The following is a 17657-nucleotide window of genomic DNA, read 5'->3' on the forward strand; positions in this document are numbered from 1 at the left end:
ACTTTACCGAGGTCAATTTAGCATGGCCAATCAACCTAACCCGCACATCTTTGGACTGTGGGAGGAAACCGGAGCGCTCGGAGGAAACCCAGACTCGGGGAGAATGTGCAAACTCCACACAGACAGTGACCTGAGACTGGAATTGAACCTGGGCCCCAGGCACAGTGAGGCAGCAATGCTAATCAGTGTACCTCTTGGCTGCCTGTTCTCCCCTTCCCTCTGCTCCTTTTCAGATGTTCCTTAAAATCTACCCTCTTTAATCAACTATTAGTCACCTGTCCTAATATCTGCTTGTGTTTGATAATGCTTCTATAAAACTTCTTGGCACCTTTGCCAAAGCAAAATATCCCATGTGTTGTTTAAGATCATCTTGAACTTTCCCTCCTGTAATGTTTGTCTCCCAGTCAGAAACTTCACACCCTTTTCCTGGAAGTTGCTCAAGCTAAACTCGAGGAGGGCGGAACCTCAAGTACTGCTCAACCGGTTCCTTAAGTTAACATCTCTTTGGGTCCTTGTTTTGTCCCAATCAACTGCAATCTCCTTCAGCCTTTCCTCTCTGTTCACCTCACCAAATTTGATCATTCCCTTCTCCCTCGCACTTCTCCATGAATGGCAGATCCTTCAGCCACTTAGGGAATTTTTTCAACTTAGGGGATTTTCACAATAACTTCACTACAAGATTAATGTAAGACTACTTGTGACTAATAAATAAACTTGAACTTTGACTATCACCTAGTCCCAACTCTCTGAAATTCTTTTGCCAAACTCGCCACTGTATTAAATTCTTCCACTTATAGAATCATAGTCATAGAGGTTTACAGCTTGGAAATAGGCTCTTTGGCCCAACTTGTCCATGTTGCCTTATTTTAAAACCTCAAAGCTAGTCCCAATTGTCTGCATTTGGCATAAATCCCTCTATACCCATCTTACCCATGTAACTGTCTAAATGCTTTTTAAAAGACAAAATTATACCTGCCTTTACTACTTCTGGCAGCTTGTTCCAGACACTCACCACCCTGTGTGTGAAACAATTGCCCCTCTGGACACTTTTGTATCTCTCCACTCTCACCTTAAACTGATGCCCTCTAGTTTTAGACTTCCCTACCTTTAACAGGAAATCTAACTTCTAACAAGAAATCTATGCCCCTCATTATTTTTATAGATCTCTATAAGATCACTTCCATCTCCTAGTTCGAATGCCCCGTTAGAACCGCCCCCTTCCAATGGTACCCCTTGTCCACTCCAAATGATTCCAATTCTTGCTTGCATCTGACCCCCAGCTGCGAAGAACCTCAGGATGTCTTTAAGGTTCTATATAAGGCTAAGTCATGTTTGGGGGATTATTCCATTGACGCCCACTGTCCTGTGGTGGTGTTCCATGAGTCTGCTTCTCTTGTTCTTCTCGGTGGTAGGGATCGTGGGTTTTTCAAAGGTGCCTTGGCAAGTTACTGCAGTGCATCTGGTGCACTTTGCTACTGGATGCCGGTGGTGGAGGAAGTGAAAGCTTAAGGTTTGTGCGAGACGTTTATTTTTCACCACTCTGTTGCAGACCTTTTTGTGCTTCTGTTTTGCTGATAAAACTTTGGTCACTGTTTCCGTTTTTATCCCAGACTCTGTCCAACTATGTCTCACATGAGAACATAAAAACCTACAAACTGGAAGCAGGAGTAGGCCATCCGACCCCTCGAACCTGCCGTTCAAAAATTGCCTTAAAAACATTCAATGAGGTAGCCTCAACTGCTTCATTGGGCAGGGAATTCCATAGATTCACAACCCTTTGTGTGAAGAAGTTCCTCCTCAACTCAATCCTAAATCTGGTCCCCCTTATTTTGAGGCCATGCCCCACCGGTGGAAACAACTTCCCTGCTTCTATCTTACCTTATTCCCTTCAGAATCTGATTTGTTCCTTATCCTCCCCTCTGTTGAGATGAAGATTCATCACATACTACTCTAACAGGAAATGCCCAGCAGCATCTACGGAGCAACTTGAAGTGTTAACTCTGCTTCTCTCTAGACAGATGCTGCCTGACCTGAGGTGCGTCACCAGCATTTTGTTTTCAGTCAGGTTTCCAGAGTCTGCAATATTTTGCCTCTGCTGCTTCCAGCATCTTCATCAGCTTTCCCTTCCCCCTACAACAATAAACTTTTAAATCCCAAACTGCTGCTTCCCCTGGGATGAGACTTTGTTTTTCAACCTTCTTGAGTGAAGTGGTCAATGCATCAGATTTCTCTGTGTGCTATTTTAGTAGTTTTCTTTTGGAGTTGAAAATAGTAGTTCTTTATCTTTTTCCGATGACTAGAACTCAAGAATTTAGTGGCAGGAGTGAGCCATTCAGTCTCTTAAGCCTGCTCCGCCATTTGATAAGATCATGACTGATCCAATTGTGGCCTCAACTCCATGTCCCCGCCCCCCTCCCCTTCCCCGCCCCCCTCCCCCCTCCCCTTCCCCCTCCCCTTCCCCTAAACCCTTGACTCCACTGTCAATCAAAAATATATCCAACTCAGCCTTGAATATTTTCAATGACTTTACCTCCACTTCTCTCTGGGATGAAAATTCCACAGACTAATGACCTTCTGAGAGAAATAAATTCTCCTTATCTCATCATGAATGGGTGACCTCTAATTTTAAAACTGTACTTCCCCCATAAGTGGAAACATCCTCTCAGATCCCCCCTGCCAAGTTCCCTCTGTGTTTCTATGATATCACTTCCCACATTTCTAATTTCTGTACACCACTGGGTTTAGGCCTAAACTTTCATAGATCATAGAATCCTACAGTGCAGAAGGAGGTTAGTTGGCCCATCACATCTGCACTGACTGCAATCCCACCCAGACCCTATCCCTGTAACTCCCTAGCTCCCCCTAACATTAAGGGGCAACTTAGCATGGCCGATCCACCGAACGCGCACATCTTTGGACTGTGGGAAGAAACCCGAGCACCCGGAGGAAACCCACAGACACAGGGAGAACGTGCAAACTCCACACAGACAGTGACCCAAGCGGAATTGAACCTGGGTCCCTATCACTGAGGCAGCAATGCTAACCATTGTGTCACCATGCCACCTACTTCATAAGATAAATCCTTCATCTCGGGAATAAAGTTAGCGAACCTTCTCTGAACTGCTTTTGATATAGTAACCTTTCTTCCTGTGCTGGGTGGCATGGTTAGCACTGCTGCTTCACAGCTCCAGAGACCTGGGTTCGATTCCCGGCTTGGGTTACTGTCTTTGTGGAGTTTGCACATTCTCCTCGTGTCTGTGTGGGTTTAGTCCGGGTGCTCCAATTTCCTCCCACAGTCCAAAGATGTGCGGGTTAGGTTGATTGGCCATGCTAAAAAAAAAACAGCCTTTTAGTGTCCTGAGGTGCATAGGTTAGAGGGATTAGTGGGTAAATGTGTAGGGATGTGGGGGTAGGGCCTGGGTGGGATTGTGGTCGGTGCAGACTCGATGGGCCAAACAGCCTCTTTTTGCACTGTAGGGATTCTATGATTTTTAATTGGGCAGACCAAAAGTTTACATCGTGCTCCAGAAGTAGTCTAACTAACTAAGATGCTACAGCAGTAGCATCACTTTCCTATTTTTAGAATGGGGTAGAACTCTGAACCATTTAAAGTGTACATTCTCTTACATGGAAGAATAGTACGCATTGATACATATGTATGCGATCAGCTGTATTTTGTCAGCGTTTCCAGGAGTGTGTTTGTGGTTGGGAGACAGCATCACTGCTAATTCTTCCCCCTCAGCATTACTTCTAGCTCTTCAGATACCCAGCTCCTGCAAGCAATTAGACATTGCTGCACATTGTGGGCAGGAATTCTTTACATTGCAAATAGCGAATGTAACTCCTGTATTCAAAAAGGGAGACAGAAAGCAGGAAACTACAGGCCTGTGAGCTTAACTTCTGTCACAGGGAAAATGTTAGAAGCTATGATTAAAGACATTATAGCAGGGCACATAAATAAATTCACGATAATCAGGCAGAGTACACATGGTTTTATGGGAGAGAAATTATCTTTTGCCAATTTGTTGAAGTTCTTTGAAAAAATAATATGCTTTTGATAAAGGGGAACTAGTGGATGTACTGTACATAGATTTCCGTAAGGCATTTGATAAGCTGCCACATCAAAGGTTATTGCAGAAATTGAAAGCTCATGACATAGGAGGTAGCATATTATCATGGATCGAAGATTGGCTAGCTTACAGGAAACAGAGTAAGCATAAATGAGTCTTTTTCTGGTTGTCAAGATGTGATGAGTGGCATATCACAGATCAGGGCTGGGGCCTTGACCTTTTACAACTTATATAAATGAGGTATGGTTGCGAAATATGCTGATGACACAAAGATAGGTAGGGAAGTAAATAGTGAAGAGGACATCAAGAAGCTACAAAGTGATGGAGATAGGTTAAATGAATGGGTAAAGATCCAGTAAATGGAGTGTAATGTGAGAAAATGTGAATTTGTCCGTTTTAGCGTTTAAAAAAAGGCAAATTATCCAAGTGTTGAGAGATTGCAGAGGGATCTGGGTGATCTAGTCCATGAATCAAACAAGCCTACTATGAAGGTATGGCCATTGAGTAGGAGAGTTAAAAGAATTATCATTTATTGCAAAGGAAACTTAATACAAATTTATTCAGTTGTACAGGACATAAATGAGACCAGATCTGGAGCATTGTGTACAGTATTGGTCTCCTTAAACAGACCATTGGTAGAAGAGACTGCCTAGTGACAGCCACTCTCCAATGTAAGTTATATATTTCTGAAGGTTATGGGTAATCTCGGAGGAGCTGACAGAGATGGGAAGGGGAATGGTCACTTCGAAAATGAGATTGAGAATTTTAAAATCAAGATGTTTCTTGACTTTTGGAACAAGGATGAATGAAAATCCAAAGATGTGCATGTTAGGTGGATCGGCTGTGGTAAAATTGGACCTTGGTGCCCGAAGAGGTGTAGGTTAGATGAAGTAGTCATTGGTAAGAGTGTGAGGGTACAGGGATAGGGCAGAAGGGAGAGGATGTGGGTACGATACTCTGTCACAGAGTTGGTATAGACCTGATGGGCTTTAGCGATTCTATGAAAGACAAGGCTAAACTTGACCAGGAGTCAGTGCAGGTCAGAAAGCAAAAGAGCAAAAGGACTTGGTGCGTGTTACACTAGGGCAGCAGAGTTTTGGGATGATCTCAGTTTTACAGAATAGAATGTGAGTAAGGAATGTAATAAAATTATGAAGTCTGGACATAGCAACAGCATGAATGAATGTTTCAGCATCAGATGAGCTGAGACAGGCAAAGTCAGGCCATGTTATGGAGGTGAAAATAGTGTTGGCACAAATATGAAGCTGGAAGTGGATCATAGAATCCCTACAGTACAAAACATAAGCACTAGGAGCAGGAGTAGGCCATCTGGCCCCTTGAGTCAGCTCCGCCATTCAATAAGATCATGGCTGATCTTTTCATGGACTCAGCTCCACTTAACTGCCCGCTCATCATAAGCCTTAATTCCTTTACTGTTCAAAAATGTATCTATCCTTGCTTTAAAAATATTCAATGAGGTAGCCTCAACTGCTTCACTGGGCAGGAAATCCCATAGATTCACAACCCTTTATGTGAAGAAGTTCCTCCTCAACTCAGTCCTAAATCTGCTCCCCCTTATTTTGAGGCCATGCCGCTAGTTCTAGTTTCACTCGCCAGTGGAAACAACTTCCCTGCTTCTATCTTATCTATTCCCTTCATAATCTTGCATGTCTCTATAAGATCTCCCCTCGTTGTTCAGAACTCCATTGAGTGTAGCCTCAGTCTGTGCTCATAAGCAACCCTCTCAACTCTGGAATCAGTCTACATACTTACCCACTAATCTCTCTAACCTATGCATCCCAAGACACTAAGGGGCAATTTAGAATGACCAATCAACCTAGCCCACACATCTTTGGACTATGGGAGGAAACTGGAGCACCCGGAGGAAACCCACGCAGACACGGGGAGAATGTGCAAACTCCACCTGAGCCGGGATTTGAACCCAGGTCATTTACCTGTTTGATTTGATTTATTATTGTCACATGTACTGGGATACAGTGAAAAGTATTGTTTCTTGTGTGCTATACAGACAAAATGCTCCATTCAGAGAGTACTAAGGGGAGAAGGAGAGGATGCAGAACATAATGTTACTTCTCCACTTACACCACAGATCTGGCCTTGGAATGGCTTCGGAAGAGATTGGTTTAAAGCCTTTTGTTCTTTTCCTTTTTTTTAGGTGCAATCCATTATGACTCTGTTCGTTGGTCACCTGTTCCAGAAGTAAGGTCCACCCCACACCAGCCGTTAGGATGTCGCAACCCACGGGCAGCAAGGAACACTGGAAACCCTGGGAGTTCTCTGGGATCAGCCGGCAGGAGCTGGCCCTGGCGGAGGCTCTTCAGATGGAGTACGATGCCCTTTCGAGGCTTCGACAGAGCAGCACGACATCGAGAGACGACGGCAAGCCCAAACACATTAACAGCATGCAGCTGATTTCATTTGAGGAGCCTTTACTGGATTACAGCCAACTGAGGAATGACCGCAATGCCATTAAGGGGTCGCACGGCCTTTCGGGGTCAGACCCCGGTCTCAATTATAACAAAGGCTCCTCTTTATCAAATCGAGGCACTGCAAGCTCATCCACTACCTCAGTTCCTGGGCCTCCGGACCAGCAGTGCCAAGAGGACCCAGAGTACTATTCCTTGTGGAAGGATGTTACCACGGCAACAACTGCCACCACCACCACCACAAACTCCTCCATCAGTGGCTCCACACAGCAACCAACCCATCCAGTGCTCCTCACTTCTGATGGGACATCTTGCCAACAAGACTATTCTATCATTGACTATGCTCCACCAGTCCCACCGCGAGTCCCTCTCGGGACCAGCCGAAACACCACGTTGACAGACCATTGGTCCAAGGGACTGCCCAGCCACAGCATCAAGAAACTGTCCATTCCGAATGACATCAATCTGTTCTCTCCGAGCAACGATGATTCGAATGGCAAAATCGTAGAACCACCAAACATTTACCCTGGCCAAAGGATTTCTGATGAAGAGTTTGAGCTCATTGATTACGATGACTTGAATGATGCCATAACGAAACTGAATTTAATGTCTACCTATGGGGAAAATACAAAGCTGATCAGAGTTGGGAGCATTGGCCCTAACTCCATCTGCAAGAGGAAAGACAAGAAGGGGGAAACCTCCGGGAAGCCAGTCAGTCGAAGTAAGACTCTCCCTCCTCAGGTACCTCCGCGGACCTACATGTCCAAATATGGAAACCAGAACAACGCTGTCCATCAGTCCAAGAATCGAAGGGTCTCCGTTGATCCGGTGAGATTTAGAAACTTGTCCCAATAATTGCGAGTGGGGGGAATTTACAGCTGTGCAAATACTTAAATTTGGTGTTTTGATACAAAAGGGCAGTGGAAGCAGATTCAAAAGCAACTTCAAAAAAAACATTTTGGAAGGGAAAATTTGCAGGGCGGTCGGGAAATTGCTGGACAAATTGGATAGCTCTGAAACAGAACCGGCACCCATATGATGGACAGAATGGCCTCATGTGCTGTATCAGTCTATGAAGTTGGTATGACCATCACCAGATCAGTTGTGATTTTTATTTTCCTTCCCCCTTTATGTCCTTGGTTCTTCCAGAATCCTGGAAGTCATCTTCCCCATTGGGTCACAAGCTGAAGCAATTGTTCACCATAATGTCGCCAGGTTTGATTTTGCCCTTTTTCTTAGTTGCTGGAACACTCTCAGGGCAACCTCTATTCACCAAAGTTTCCCTAAGCCCATTCCATTCCCTAGTCTCCTTTATATACCCCTTCTACCCAGACACTGCACCGCTCCCCCCCCAAGTCCAATGTAGCCACACTTCTCCCATTCTGTCAATCTCTTCCTCCCCACCCCAACATCTGAACTCTTGACTGTTCCTCCACAAGCTGGTTCCTGTTTCCATTCACATCCAGAACTGGTTCCTCTCTAACAGAAGCAGTGATTATGAGAGGTTGGAGGGGAGGGTTGGTGGCAGGCGTTGGGGGAGTAGGGTGCTGTCGTGTTGAACAAAGTTACTTTGGGTGCCTAATGGCAGTGCCTGACAGGTTCATACCCCATCGTGAAAGACCCCCCCCCAGGTAGATAGATAGGTTCTTGATTAATAAGGCGATCCAGGGGTTATGGAGAAGAGGCAGGAGAATGAGGATGAGAAAAATATCAGCCATGATTGAATGGCGGAGCATACTCGATGGGCCGAGTGGCCTAATTCTGCTCTTATGGTAATTATGGAGAGTTGGTAACATAGCTCTGTGTGTACAATTTGGCTTCATTGAATAGTACAAAATATGTAGGTTGCATTGTAAGACAAAATTGATTCAGAAACATGGAATTTTTTTTCGTTTGTCGCCTTTCATGATGTCAGAACGTTCCGAAGTGCTTCAAAGCCAGTGAAATATTCTTGAAGTGTGCTGACCGTTTTAACACAGGAAACCATGCCTTAAAGGACCCAGTTTAATTCTTATTAAATCCCTTGAGATGAACTTTAGCGAAGGGTTTGTGTCGAGAAAAGAGTGGGACTTGAAGCCGCAAAGATTCGTAATGGGATCTTCCCCTGTTGATGTGCACCTGCTCTGTACATTGGGAGGGTGTTTGCAGAAATAAAACCTCACAGCTGGTTTGATGTGACAACTGGATGTGAATGTGGCTCTGAGAACTGCGGGGCTGGGCGACTGTCCATGGTATCTCACAAAGTAGCACGGTATTCTGCTCCTGTGCGATGGAGAAAAAGCAAAACTGGTGCCTTTCTTGTAACCACTAATCTGTAACAGATTCAAATACCAACAAAGTGGTAGCTTGTGCCAAGGTGTATTCATAAACTGCAGTTCTCGAGAATATTGGCAACATCACGAACTCCGCACTCGTGGCATTTAAATATATTTAACAAAGTTTTGAGTACTCTGACGCCAGGAACAGAATGTGTTTTGTTGGTCGGTGGCAATCGACTAAAATACAACCAACATCCATTCTCTTCCTAAACCTTGTCATTTATTCTTCCTATTTGTGAAGAGCTGTGTATGAAACTTAAAGCTTCACTCTCTCGTTCCCTGTATGTATATGTCCTTCTGTCAGGGTTTCAGAAGGTGCCCATGAGATGGATGAAACCTCTAACCCGAAGAGACTTTTTTCCCTTCGCGAGTAGCTAAGCAAAAGGCTTGTGAAGCTTTATCATAAGTGTGTCTCGTTGAATTGTACACACGCCCTCCCAACCTTGGGTTATCTGGTGAGAGTATTTTGAGTTTGTTTTCTTTTTAATCAGGGTCGTGGGTGGTCGCAGTTGAGGAGATGGATTTAGAGTCTTGACATGGCCTGAACTAACAAAAGCTGACCTGACGGCTCCAGAAAAGCAGAATGTTCCATCGTTATGATTTTAACTTCTTTGTCCAGCAAGCAGTTAGAATATGGAAGTTGCTACCGCAAAGAATAATTGAGGTGAAAAACACTAAGTCACCTTTGAGGGGAAGTTGAGTGAGTAAAATTCTATCAGGGTTAGACAGGCTGGATTCAGAAAGAATGTTCCCAGTGGTGGGGGGAGTCCAGAACTAGAGACCATAATTTGAGGATGAGGTAAACCTTTTAGAACTGAGGTGAGGAGAAATTTCTTCACCCAGAGGGTGCTAATGTTTGGAATTCACTAGCACAGAATGTAGTTGAGGCCAAAGAATTATCTGATTTCAAGAAGAAATTAAATATGCCTGTTGGAGCTGAAGGGATCAAGGGGGAAGGGAGGATCAAGGTATTGAATTTGATGATCAAGATGAATGGGGTGGATCAGTCTTGAAGAGCCGAATGACCTATTCCTGTTCCTGAATTCAATGCTCACGTGAGTATATGAGAGAGAAAGGGATATAATGATCGTAGAACCCTACAGTGCAGAAAGAGGCCCTTTGGCCCATCGAGTCTGCACCGACCACAATCCCACCCAGGCCTTACCCCGACGTCCCTACATATTTTACCCACTAACCCCTCTAACCTACGCATCTCAGGACACTAAGAGGCAATTTTTAGCGTGGCCAATCAGCCTAACCTGCATATGCTGAAAGGATTAGATGGCGCAGGGATGGGAAGAGGTTTATGTAGGACATAAACACCAGCATTGAAATCAGGCTGAATGCCATGTTTCTGTGCTGCAATTCTGTGTCACTCTATTTAATGTAGAAGCTACAATGTCGGGTTAAGACTGAAAGAGCAGCAGCTTGTTGTAACTACCTAACATTCCATCACTCTCTCTAATGGGAGATTTTCAAGTCTGCCCGCTCGTTTCTTGTAGAATAATTGCAAGCCAATGTTGATATGCAGTGGTGCACGTTGATTTATTTTAAATGCCTTTGTCATGTTGACATAGAAACATTTTTCTTCCCGTACGCTCTACACTGTTCATTCTGGAAGTCTTTTGCTTCTTTTTCTCCCTAACCCAACCGCCCCCAAAGTTATCCACTAACCTTCCAGTTCATGCTTGTAGTCTCTTTGAATTTCCATAGAGTCCTTACAGTGCAGGAGGCAGCCATTTGGCCCATCGAGTTTGCACCGACTGCTTTGCCTTTCTCTCCGTTCGTATTGACCACCTCCTCTTTCCTCCCCACCACCTTCGCCAATTTAACAGTGCGATATTCCTCCCGTTCCGGTCGCCCCGTCCGATGGGTGCAGCTTTGGTCTGAGGTTCCTCATGTGCTGTGCTGTGCAGGCAGGGTGTCATTTGGCAATACGGTTTCCAGTACAGATGGGAAATCGAACGTGATGGCTTATAAGGCTCAGTCTTCTCGCTTGGCAGTGTGTTTACAACTGAGGCATTCAGGGGGAGCCTTGAAACATGTCTCTTTTCTAAAGTAAACTTTTGAATGGCCCAAGACTGCTGGCTGTCCCTGTGCCAGACATGCCATTTTGGAACTGTGCCAAGTAACAAGTTTCCATGCCCCTTCTGCTTGCTGCTATTGCCTTGGTAACCCATTTTATAAAGACAGAAGAGGAGCACTGTACCAGCACACATACTCCCTCTCTCATAGATATTATTTTCTTTTGACGTGATGCTAATGTGTTATTGCATGTGATGCAGAGTTTATTCAATGCAACAGATGCTAACACATCAATGTGAGTGGAAGGGACCAGGGATTATCCGATGTGAGGCTAGCTTCTAATTAGATTTGACCAAGCCAGGGTTTTGTTAATGCTTTAGTATATAGCTGAACAAACCCAGGATGATTGTTCTCCTGTGCCTGGCCTGCTCTTTTGGAGCTGGGCCAAGCTATACAAGTTTCTTTCCCTTACATCTGACCACATTGCTTTGGTAATGCATTGTATGCTGGAACAGAAAAAGCTCTGTACCAACTGTACGTCAGTATAGGATGGGCATCGTTCTATATTCTGCCAACTTACATAATGCCACTATAAATTTTCTGCGGTGATAATTCATTGACTGATACTTCAGTTGGTCCAAGTAAGTGCATTCCGAAGCTAATCATAGAGCTCAGGACATAATTCGGCCCATCTAGTCCATGCCAGCTCTCGGAAAGTATGCTTCAGCTTGTCTCGCTCCTCTGCCTTTTTCCTGTAAGCCTGTAAGCATTTTCCCTTCTGGTGCTTATCCAATTTCCTTTTGGAGAGCCTCGATTGAAACTACCTCTAACACCTCCTTAGGGAGTGCATTCCATTTGCTGTGTAAAAATAGTTTCCTCTTGCTGTTTTTGGTCCTTTTGCCAGCATCTTAAATTGATGTGATCTGATTCTCCACTTTTCAGCCAATGGAAACAATTTACTTCTATCTATCTAGGCCTCAGGAATTTTGAACTCCTCCATCAAATCTCCTCTTAGCCTTTGCTTCTCTGAGAAGAACAGCTTCAGTTTCTCCGACTTATCCACATGACTGAAGTCTTTTAGCCCTAGAACCGCTCTCATAAGTCTTTTCTGCAGTCTCTCTAAAAAGCTTTCACATTTTTCCCAAAGAGTGGAGCTCAGAATTGGACATAATACTCTGAATGAGGTCAAATCTCTTTATAAAAGGTCTATTATAACTTCCTTGCTACATAAGTAGATTTCTAGATGGGTATTTGTTAAGATCTAGATAAAAAACTCCAAGGTGTTTTATGAAGTTAGCCTAGACCCTAAGTTTTACATTTGACTTTGGCATGAGGGTGAGTATAAGGTGTTGATCCAAGTGACCCACTAGGAAGATTTTATTAAACAAAGTTTATTTAAGAATGCCGTAAAATATAACAAAAAGAAATGCGTTTTTTTTTACCAATTACAACATTTAAACACAACACAGTATAATTCCTAATAGCTAGCTATTTCTGCTGTTCCAAGTTGAACCCATTCCACAAATATACACCCTTCTTCAGACTTAGCACAGAAACAAGTACGCTCACTTGATGATGGATTTGCAGCTTTTTAACACCTGCTGCGAATTGGTCTTTTGAACGTTGGATCAAATCCCTGAAGCTTCCCAGTCCTGGGACTTACAGCAAAGACTCTGGAGAGAGAGGTACTGCCTTTTCCACCAGCTTCTGACAGCAGCGGAGAAAATGAAACTAAAACTTGGATTTTTCTTTGGAAAAAGAAACTGTCCCCAGACATAGCACCTGATTTATCAATCACCCCCAAATCAAGCTGCGCCCAGCAATCTCCAAATGACCATGAAACCCCAGAACATTAATCCAGATTAAAATCAACATGATATCAATTATACTGCCCCAGCAGCAATAATGGACACTGGTCACAGAAATCTCAGTGCTGATAACTCCCAGGGCCTGCTAGAAACATCCTGCAAAGAATATAATTAAAATATATTTCTTAAAGGCACAATATCATTACATATTGATGAGACTTTTGTTAACCAAAGGTACTAAGAGAGAGAATCATAGAATGATAGAACCCTACAATGCAGAAAGAGGCCTTTCGGCCCATCAAGTCTGCACTGACCACAATCCCACCCAGGCCCTACCCCCATATCCCTAGATATTTTACCCACTAATCCCTCTAACCTAAGCATCTCAGAACACTAAGGGGCAATTTTAGCATGGCCAATCAACCTAACCAGCACATCTTTGGACTATGAGAAGAGACCCATGCGGACACGAGGAGAAAATGCAAACTCCACACAGACAGTGATCCGAGCCGGGAATCGAACCCAGGTCCCTGGAGCTGTGAAGCAGCAGTGCTAACCACTGTGCTACCGTGTCGCCCAAGCACAGTAGATATGAGGCAGAAGCAGGCAAATGGAATTGGGTTAGAAATCAGCCACAACCTCTCTTAATGGTGGAATAGGCCTGCTGTACTGAATGACTTACTCTTGTTCCAATGTGCTAAGACTGTCTTTCAGAACCTCAGGGCCTTACCACCAATTAAATACTTTTGAAGTACAGCTACAGTGCAATAAATGCAACAACCAATTTACCATAGGGCAAGATCTCCCAAATGGCAACGTGACAATGATCAGATAATCGGTTTTAGTGATGTTGGTCGAGGGGTGATTATTGGTCAACGCAAAAGAAAGAACTCCCTTCACTTGGAGTATTCATTTGGAATATTATGTACAATTCTTCTGGTAGAAGAATGTGGATGTTTTGGATAGGGTACAGAAGAGGTTTACCAAGATGTTGCCTGGCCTGGAGGGTATTAGCCATGAGGGGAGGTTGGATAAACTCGGTTTGTTCTCACTGGAACGTCGGAGGTTGTGGGGTGACCTGATAGAGGTTAACAAGGTTATGAGTAGTGTGGAAAGAGTGGATAGCCAGATGCTGTTTCCTAGGGTGGAAGAAGTTAAGTACTAGGGGATATAGGTTTAAGGTGCGTGGAGAAAAGTTTAGTGGAGATGTGCGAGGCAAGTTTTTTCACATAAAGGGTGGTGAATGTCTAGAACGCGCTGCCGGGGGAGGTGGTGGGAGCAGGTATGATAGTATTTAAGGGGCATCGAGATGAATAGGATGGGAATGGAAGGATATGGGCTTCATAAGTGTATACAGTTTTAGTTTAGGCATAAACTTGGAGGGCCGAAGGGCCTGTTCCTGTGCTGTACTGTTCTTTGTTCTTCTTTGAAAAAGTGCCATGGGATCATTTCCATTCACCAGGGAGGGAAGATGCAGTCTCAGTTTTCACGTCGCTTCCAAAAGGCAGCCCCTTATCAGCGCAGCCCTGTTTCAGTAATGCACTGGAGTGTCAGCTTCGAGCACATGTTCAAGTCCCTGGAGTGAGATGTGACTCCACAACCTTCTGACTCCTGGGCAAGAGTGCTACCAACTGAGCCCCTGGCTGACACCTGAGCAATTGTGCAGCAGGGAAAGCACAAATCTTTAACGTACAGTGGATCTGTGTCCCTACACAGCTGTAACAACGTCTTCAGCACCTCTATTTTCACAAAGATTTTGATGTTTCACGGGGAGAGAGATGCTAGAATTGCTCATGGTTTTGTGTTATTTAGCTCGTCTTAGGTCACTACCAAATTTACAGAAGGACCTCATAGACATTGAAACACTATGGTTCAACTGAAACAGGCAGTTACAAGAATCATCGAATCCCTATACTGCAGAAGGAGACCATTCCGCCCATCAAGTCTGCGCCGATAACAATCCTATCCCCAGACCCTATCCCCATAGCCCCATTTACCTGGCTAACCCTCCTGACACTAAGAGGCAATTTAACATGGCCATGAGGTCACATACCATCTGACACAAGAACAGCTTCTTCCCTGCTGCTATCAGAGTTGTGAATGGACTTGCCGTGCATTAAGTTGATCTTTCTCTACGCCCTAGCTATGACTGTAACACTATATTCTCTCATTTCCTTCTCAATGTACGGGATGCTTTGTCTGTATAGCAGGCAAGAAATAATACTTTTCACTGTATGTTAATACATGTGACAATAATAAATCAAATCAAATAACCTAACCCACACATCTTTGGGTTGTGGGAGGAAACCAGGGCACAGGGAAGAAATCCGTGCAGACACGGGGACGTTGTTCAAACTCCATGCAATCACCCAAGGCTGGAATTGAACCTGGGTCCCTGGTGCTGTGAGGCAGCAGTGCTAACCACTGTGCCTCAGCAGAACACTGGATCAAAAGCAAAACACTGCAGATACTGGAACGTGAAATAAAAGCAGAATATGCAGGAAACGCTCAACATGGGACAAGTACCATTTGTGGAGAGTGAAACCAAAGGGTTTTGTTGAAGGGAAGAGGTGATTCTTGCAGTCCAAGGTTCTGCCTGATTCCCACTCGAATAAAAGATTTGGAGTTAGTTTTAGTAGATTAAAGGGTGAGGTGGTGGGGGGGAAGCTAATTAGTCAACACTGGGGCGATTAAAAAAGATACACGATCTGGAAAATACTGAAGTTACAAACGTTATAGTCTTGGATCGGATTCCTTCCTGCTCCGTCTGTTCTTTGAATAAGCTGTCTTATTATGCCCAGGTCTTGTGTACTCAGGGAAAAAGTCACCCTGATTAGGAGAACGGGTTGGGGAAGGACGACAACCACAACAATCACAAACACACACGTACGGCGCTGTGAGCTCAGACTTTGTGAGTGGGAAGCAGCCTATTCATTAGGCTCATAAACACCTCCGTGCTATAGAATTCCTTCGACCAGTTAAAAGAATGCCCAGCCATGCCTGCCAAGTGTGACTCATTTCGGTTCAAAGAATTGGTTTATTCTGATACACAATGCAACATCTCGTAATTTGCCACAATGGAGGTTTCCCCTGGCAGATCATGAAAATCCCCGAATTTTGGGGCTGGTAACAATAGTACAAGCAATCCCTTGGGCACAAAAATGAAGACCATCACAACACACAGAAAAGAAACGTGATTTGATTTTGAATTCCCTCAAGAGGATTTCCTCGGGGGGGGGGGGGGTGGAAATTGGACAGCAGCTAATTAGATTGTGGACTTGTTCGTTAAATAATCGACTCTGCTCCATGTGGTTTGTGATCAGGTCTCCGCCGCTTCTGTTCGTAGCTCTGGCTTGATTTTTTGGGAGGGTGGTGCACAGGCCACCCCATCAAATGCATTCTTAGGCTACAGTGCGAGTGTTAGTGTCCCTCTGCTACTTAATGGAAAACTATGGGAAGCCTCTGTACGCTTGTTGACTCCAATGAATCATGTACGGCCAGCGTGACAAACCGCATTAGATCAGTGGTCCAGTGTTGCATTTTATAGACTGTGACTGTAACGCGCAACTGTGGGCCCAGTCAGCTGTGCTTTCAACGTTTGTGTGTGTGTGTGAAGTACTTCACTGAGTGGACCAGAGATGTGTGTACACAGTGCTGCCACCTGCCCAGGGGTCTGGCATTGTGCATCATTCCGTGATTACGGATCATGCATTTACTTTTGGTTACTGTTCTGCTGACAATTATTTCCCATTTGGATTGTTCATTCCATCATTTACGCTGTGTCCCTGGTTGTCTCACACTTTCACTGCTGTGTGGAATTATCTCCCACCGACCCAGGCATGTGGCGCATACTGTGCCACTAATCTCGCTTGCTTCTCGCCAGCCCGTGTGTGCCGCAGCTCTGTAATGATTCATTTCACACCTGCGATGCCCACGCCTTGCTCAGCTTTCAGTTCAGATCAAGTCCCTTTGCTGTGAGCTGTCACTGATTCTTTCCCTTGACTCTTCCCTTCCCCTCACTCCCAATCCCCTTCCTCGCCATCCTCTGCCTCCCCAGGAGCTGATGCTGCTAAGTCCAACTTAGGAACTGGGTGGCACAGTGGTTAGTACTGCTGCCTCATAGCGCCAGGGACCCGGGTTCAATTTCCCGACTTGGGTCACTGTCTCTGTGGAGTTTACACGTTCTCCCAAAGCCTGCGTGGATTTCTTCTGGGTGCTCCGGTTTCCCCTCACAGGCCGAAAGATGTGTTGGTTAGGGTGCATTGGTCGTGTTAAATTCTCCCTCGGTGTACCCGAACAGGCACCAGAGTGTGGCGACTAGGGGATTTTCACAGTAACTTCATTGTGGTGTTAATGTAAGCCGACTTGTGACACTAATAAATAAACTTAAACTTCACCCACCACTTTTTCCCTCCTCCTCCTTCTTCCTGAACACCACTTTTTCTGCACACACCCCCAAACCAGTTTCCCAAATTTTCTTCCCTCTTTCTGTCTCTGAACAACAAATGATTGCTGTTGCACCCACATGCTTCCCCCTCGCCCCTTCTCCTTCTCCCCACATCTCCCCTTCTCTGTTCATTCTTCCTGCCATTCTCTCCTCCACATTATCCCCAACCCCAATTCTCCCCCGAACCCACTCCCAATTCCATCTCTGAACCCTCCCAATTTGTCCCCCAATTCTCCCCCCCCCCAATTCCCCCACCCCACTCTCCAATTCTTTCCACCACCTCCCCATTCTCCCCCACCCCACCCCCCCCATACCCCCCTCATTCTCCCCCATCCCCCATCCCCCCCTCTCCCGGGCTTGGGGTCTCTCTCCGGGGGTGCGGGATTTCGCTGTGTGTGGGCCCAGTTCAGTGCCCGGGTGTCAGCTTAGGGGACCGGGCCGACGGGGGGGGGGGGTGGTGCTGGAGCTGGCCACCTTTGGCTGTAATGTTGAACGTGATCATGCTGGGCCTCTACCGACTGCAAGCGGCCGGCGGCACCATG

The 17657-nt window shown here is 45.2% G+C and overlaps 1 protein-coding gene across 1 annotated transcript in view; it reads left to right on the forward strand.

Annotated features, from left to right (window-relative positions):
• pik3c2b (phosphatidylinositol-4-phosphate 3-kinase, catalytic subunit type 2 beta) overlaps positions 1–17657 on the forward strand; it is a 167577-nt gene that overhangs the window by 10987 nt on the left and 138933 nt on the right. The window contains exon 2 of the mRNA XM_080209785.1: positions 6247–7345. Coding sequence (XP_080065911.1) covers positions 6320–7345 — 1026 coding nt within the window. The 5' untranslated portion in view covers positions 6247–6319. The remainder of the gene's footprint in view (positions 1–6246; positions 7346–17657) is intronic.

This window comes from Carcharhinus amblyrhynchos, chromosome 22 (genome assembly GCF_965287045.1).
Source record: "Carcharhinus amblyrhynchos chromosome 22, sCarAmb.v2.hapA, whole genome shotgun sequence".
In the NCBI taxonomy this organism is placed as follows: domain Eukaryota; kingdom Metazoa; phylum Chordata; class Chondrichthyes; order Carcharhiniformes; family Carcharhinidae; genus Carcharhinus; species Carcharhinus amblyrhynchos.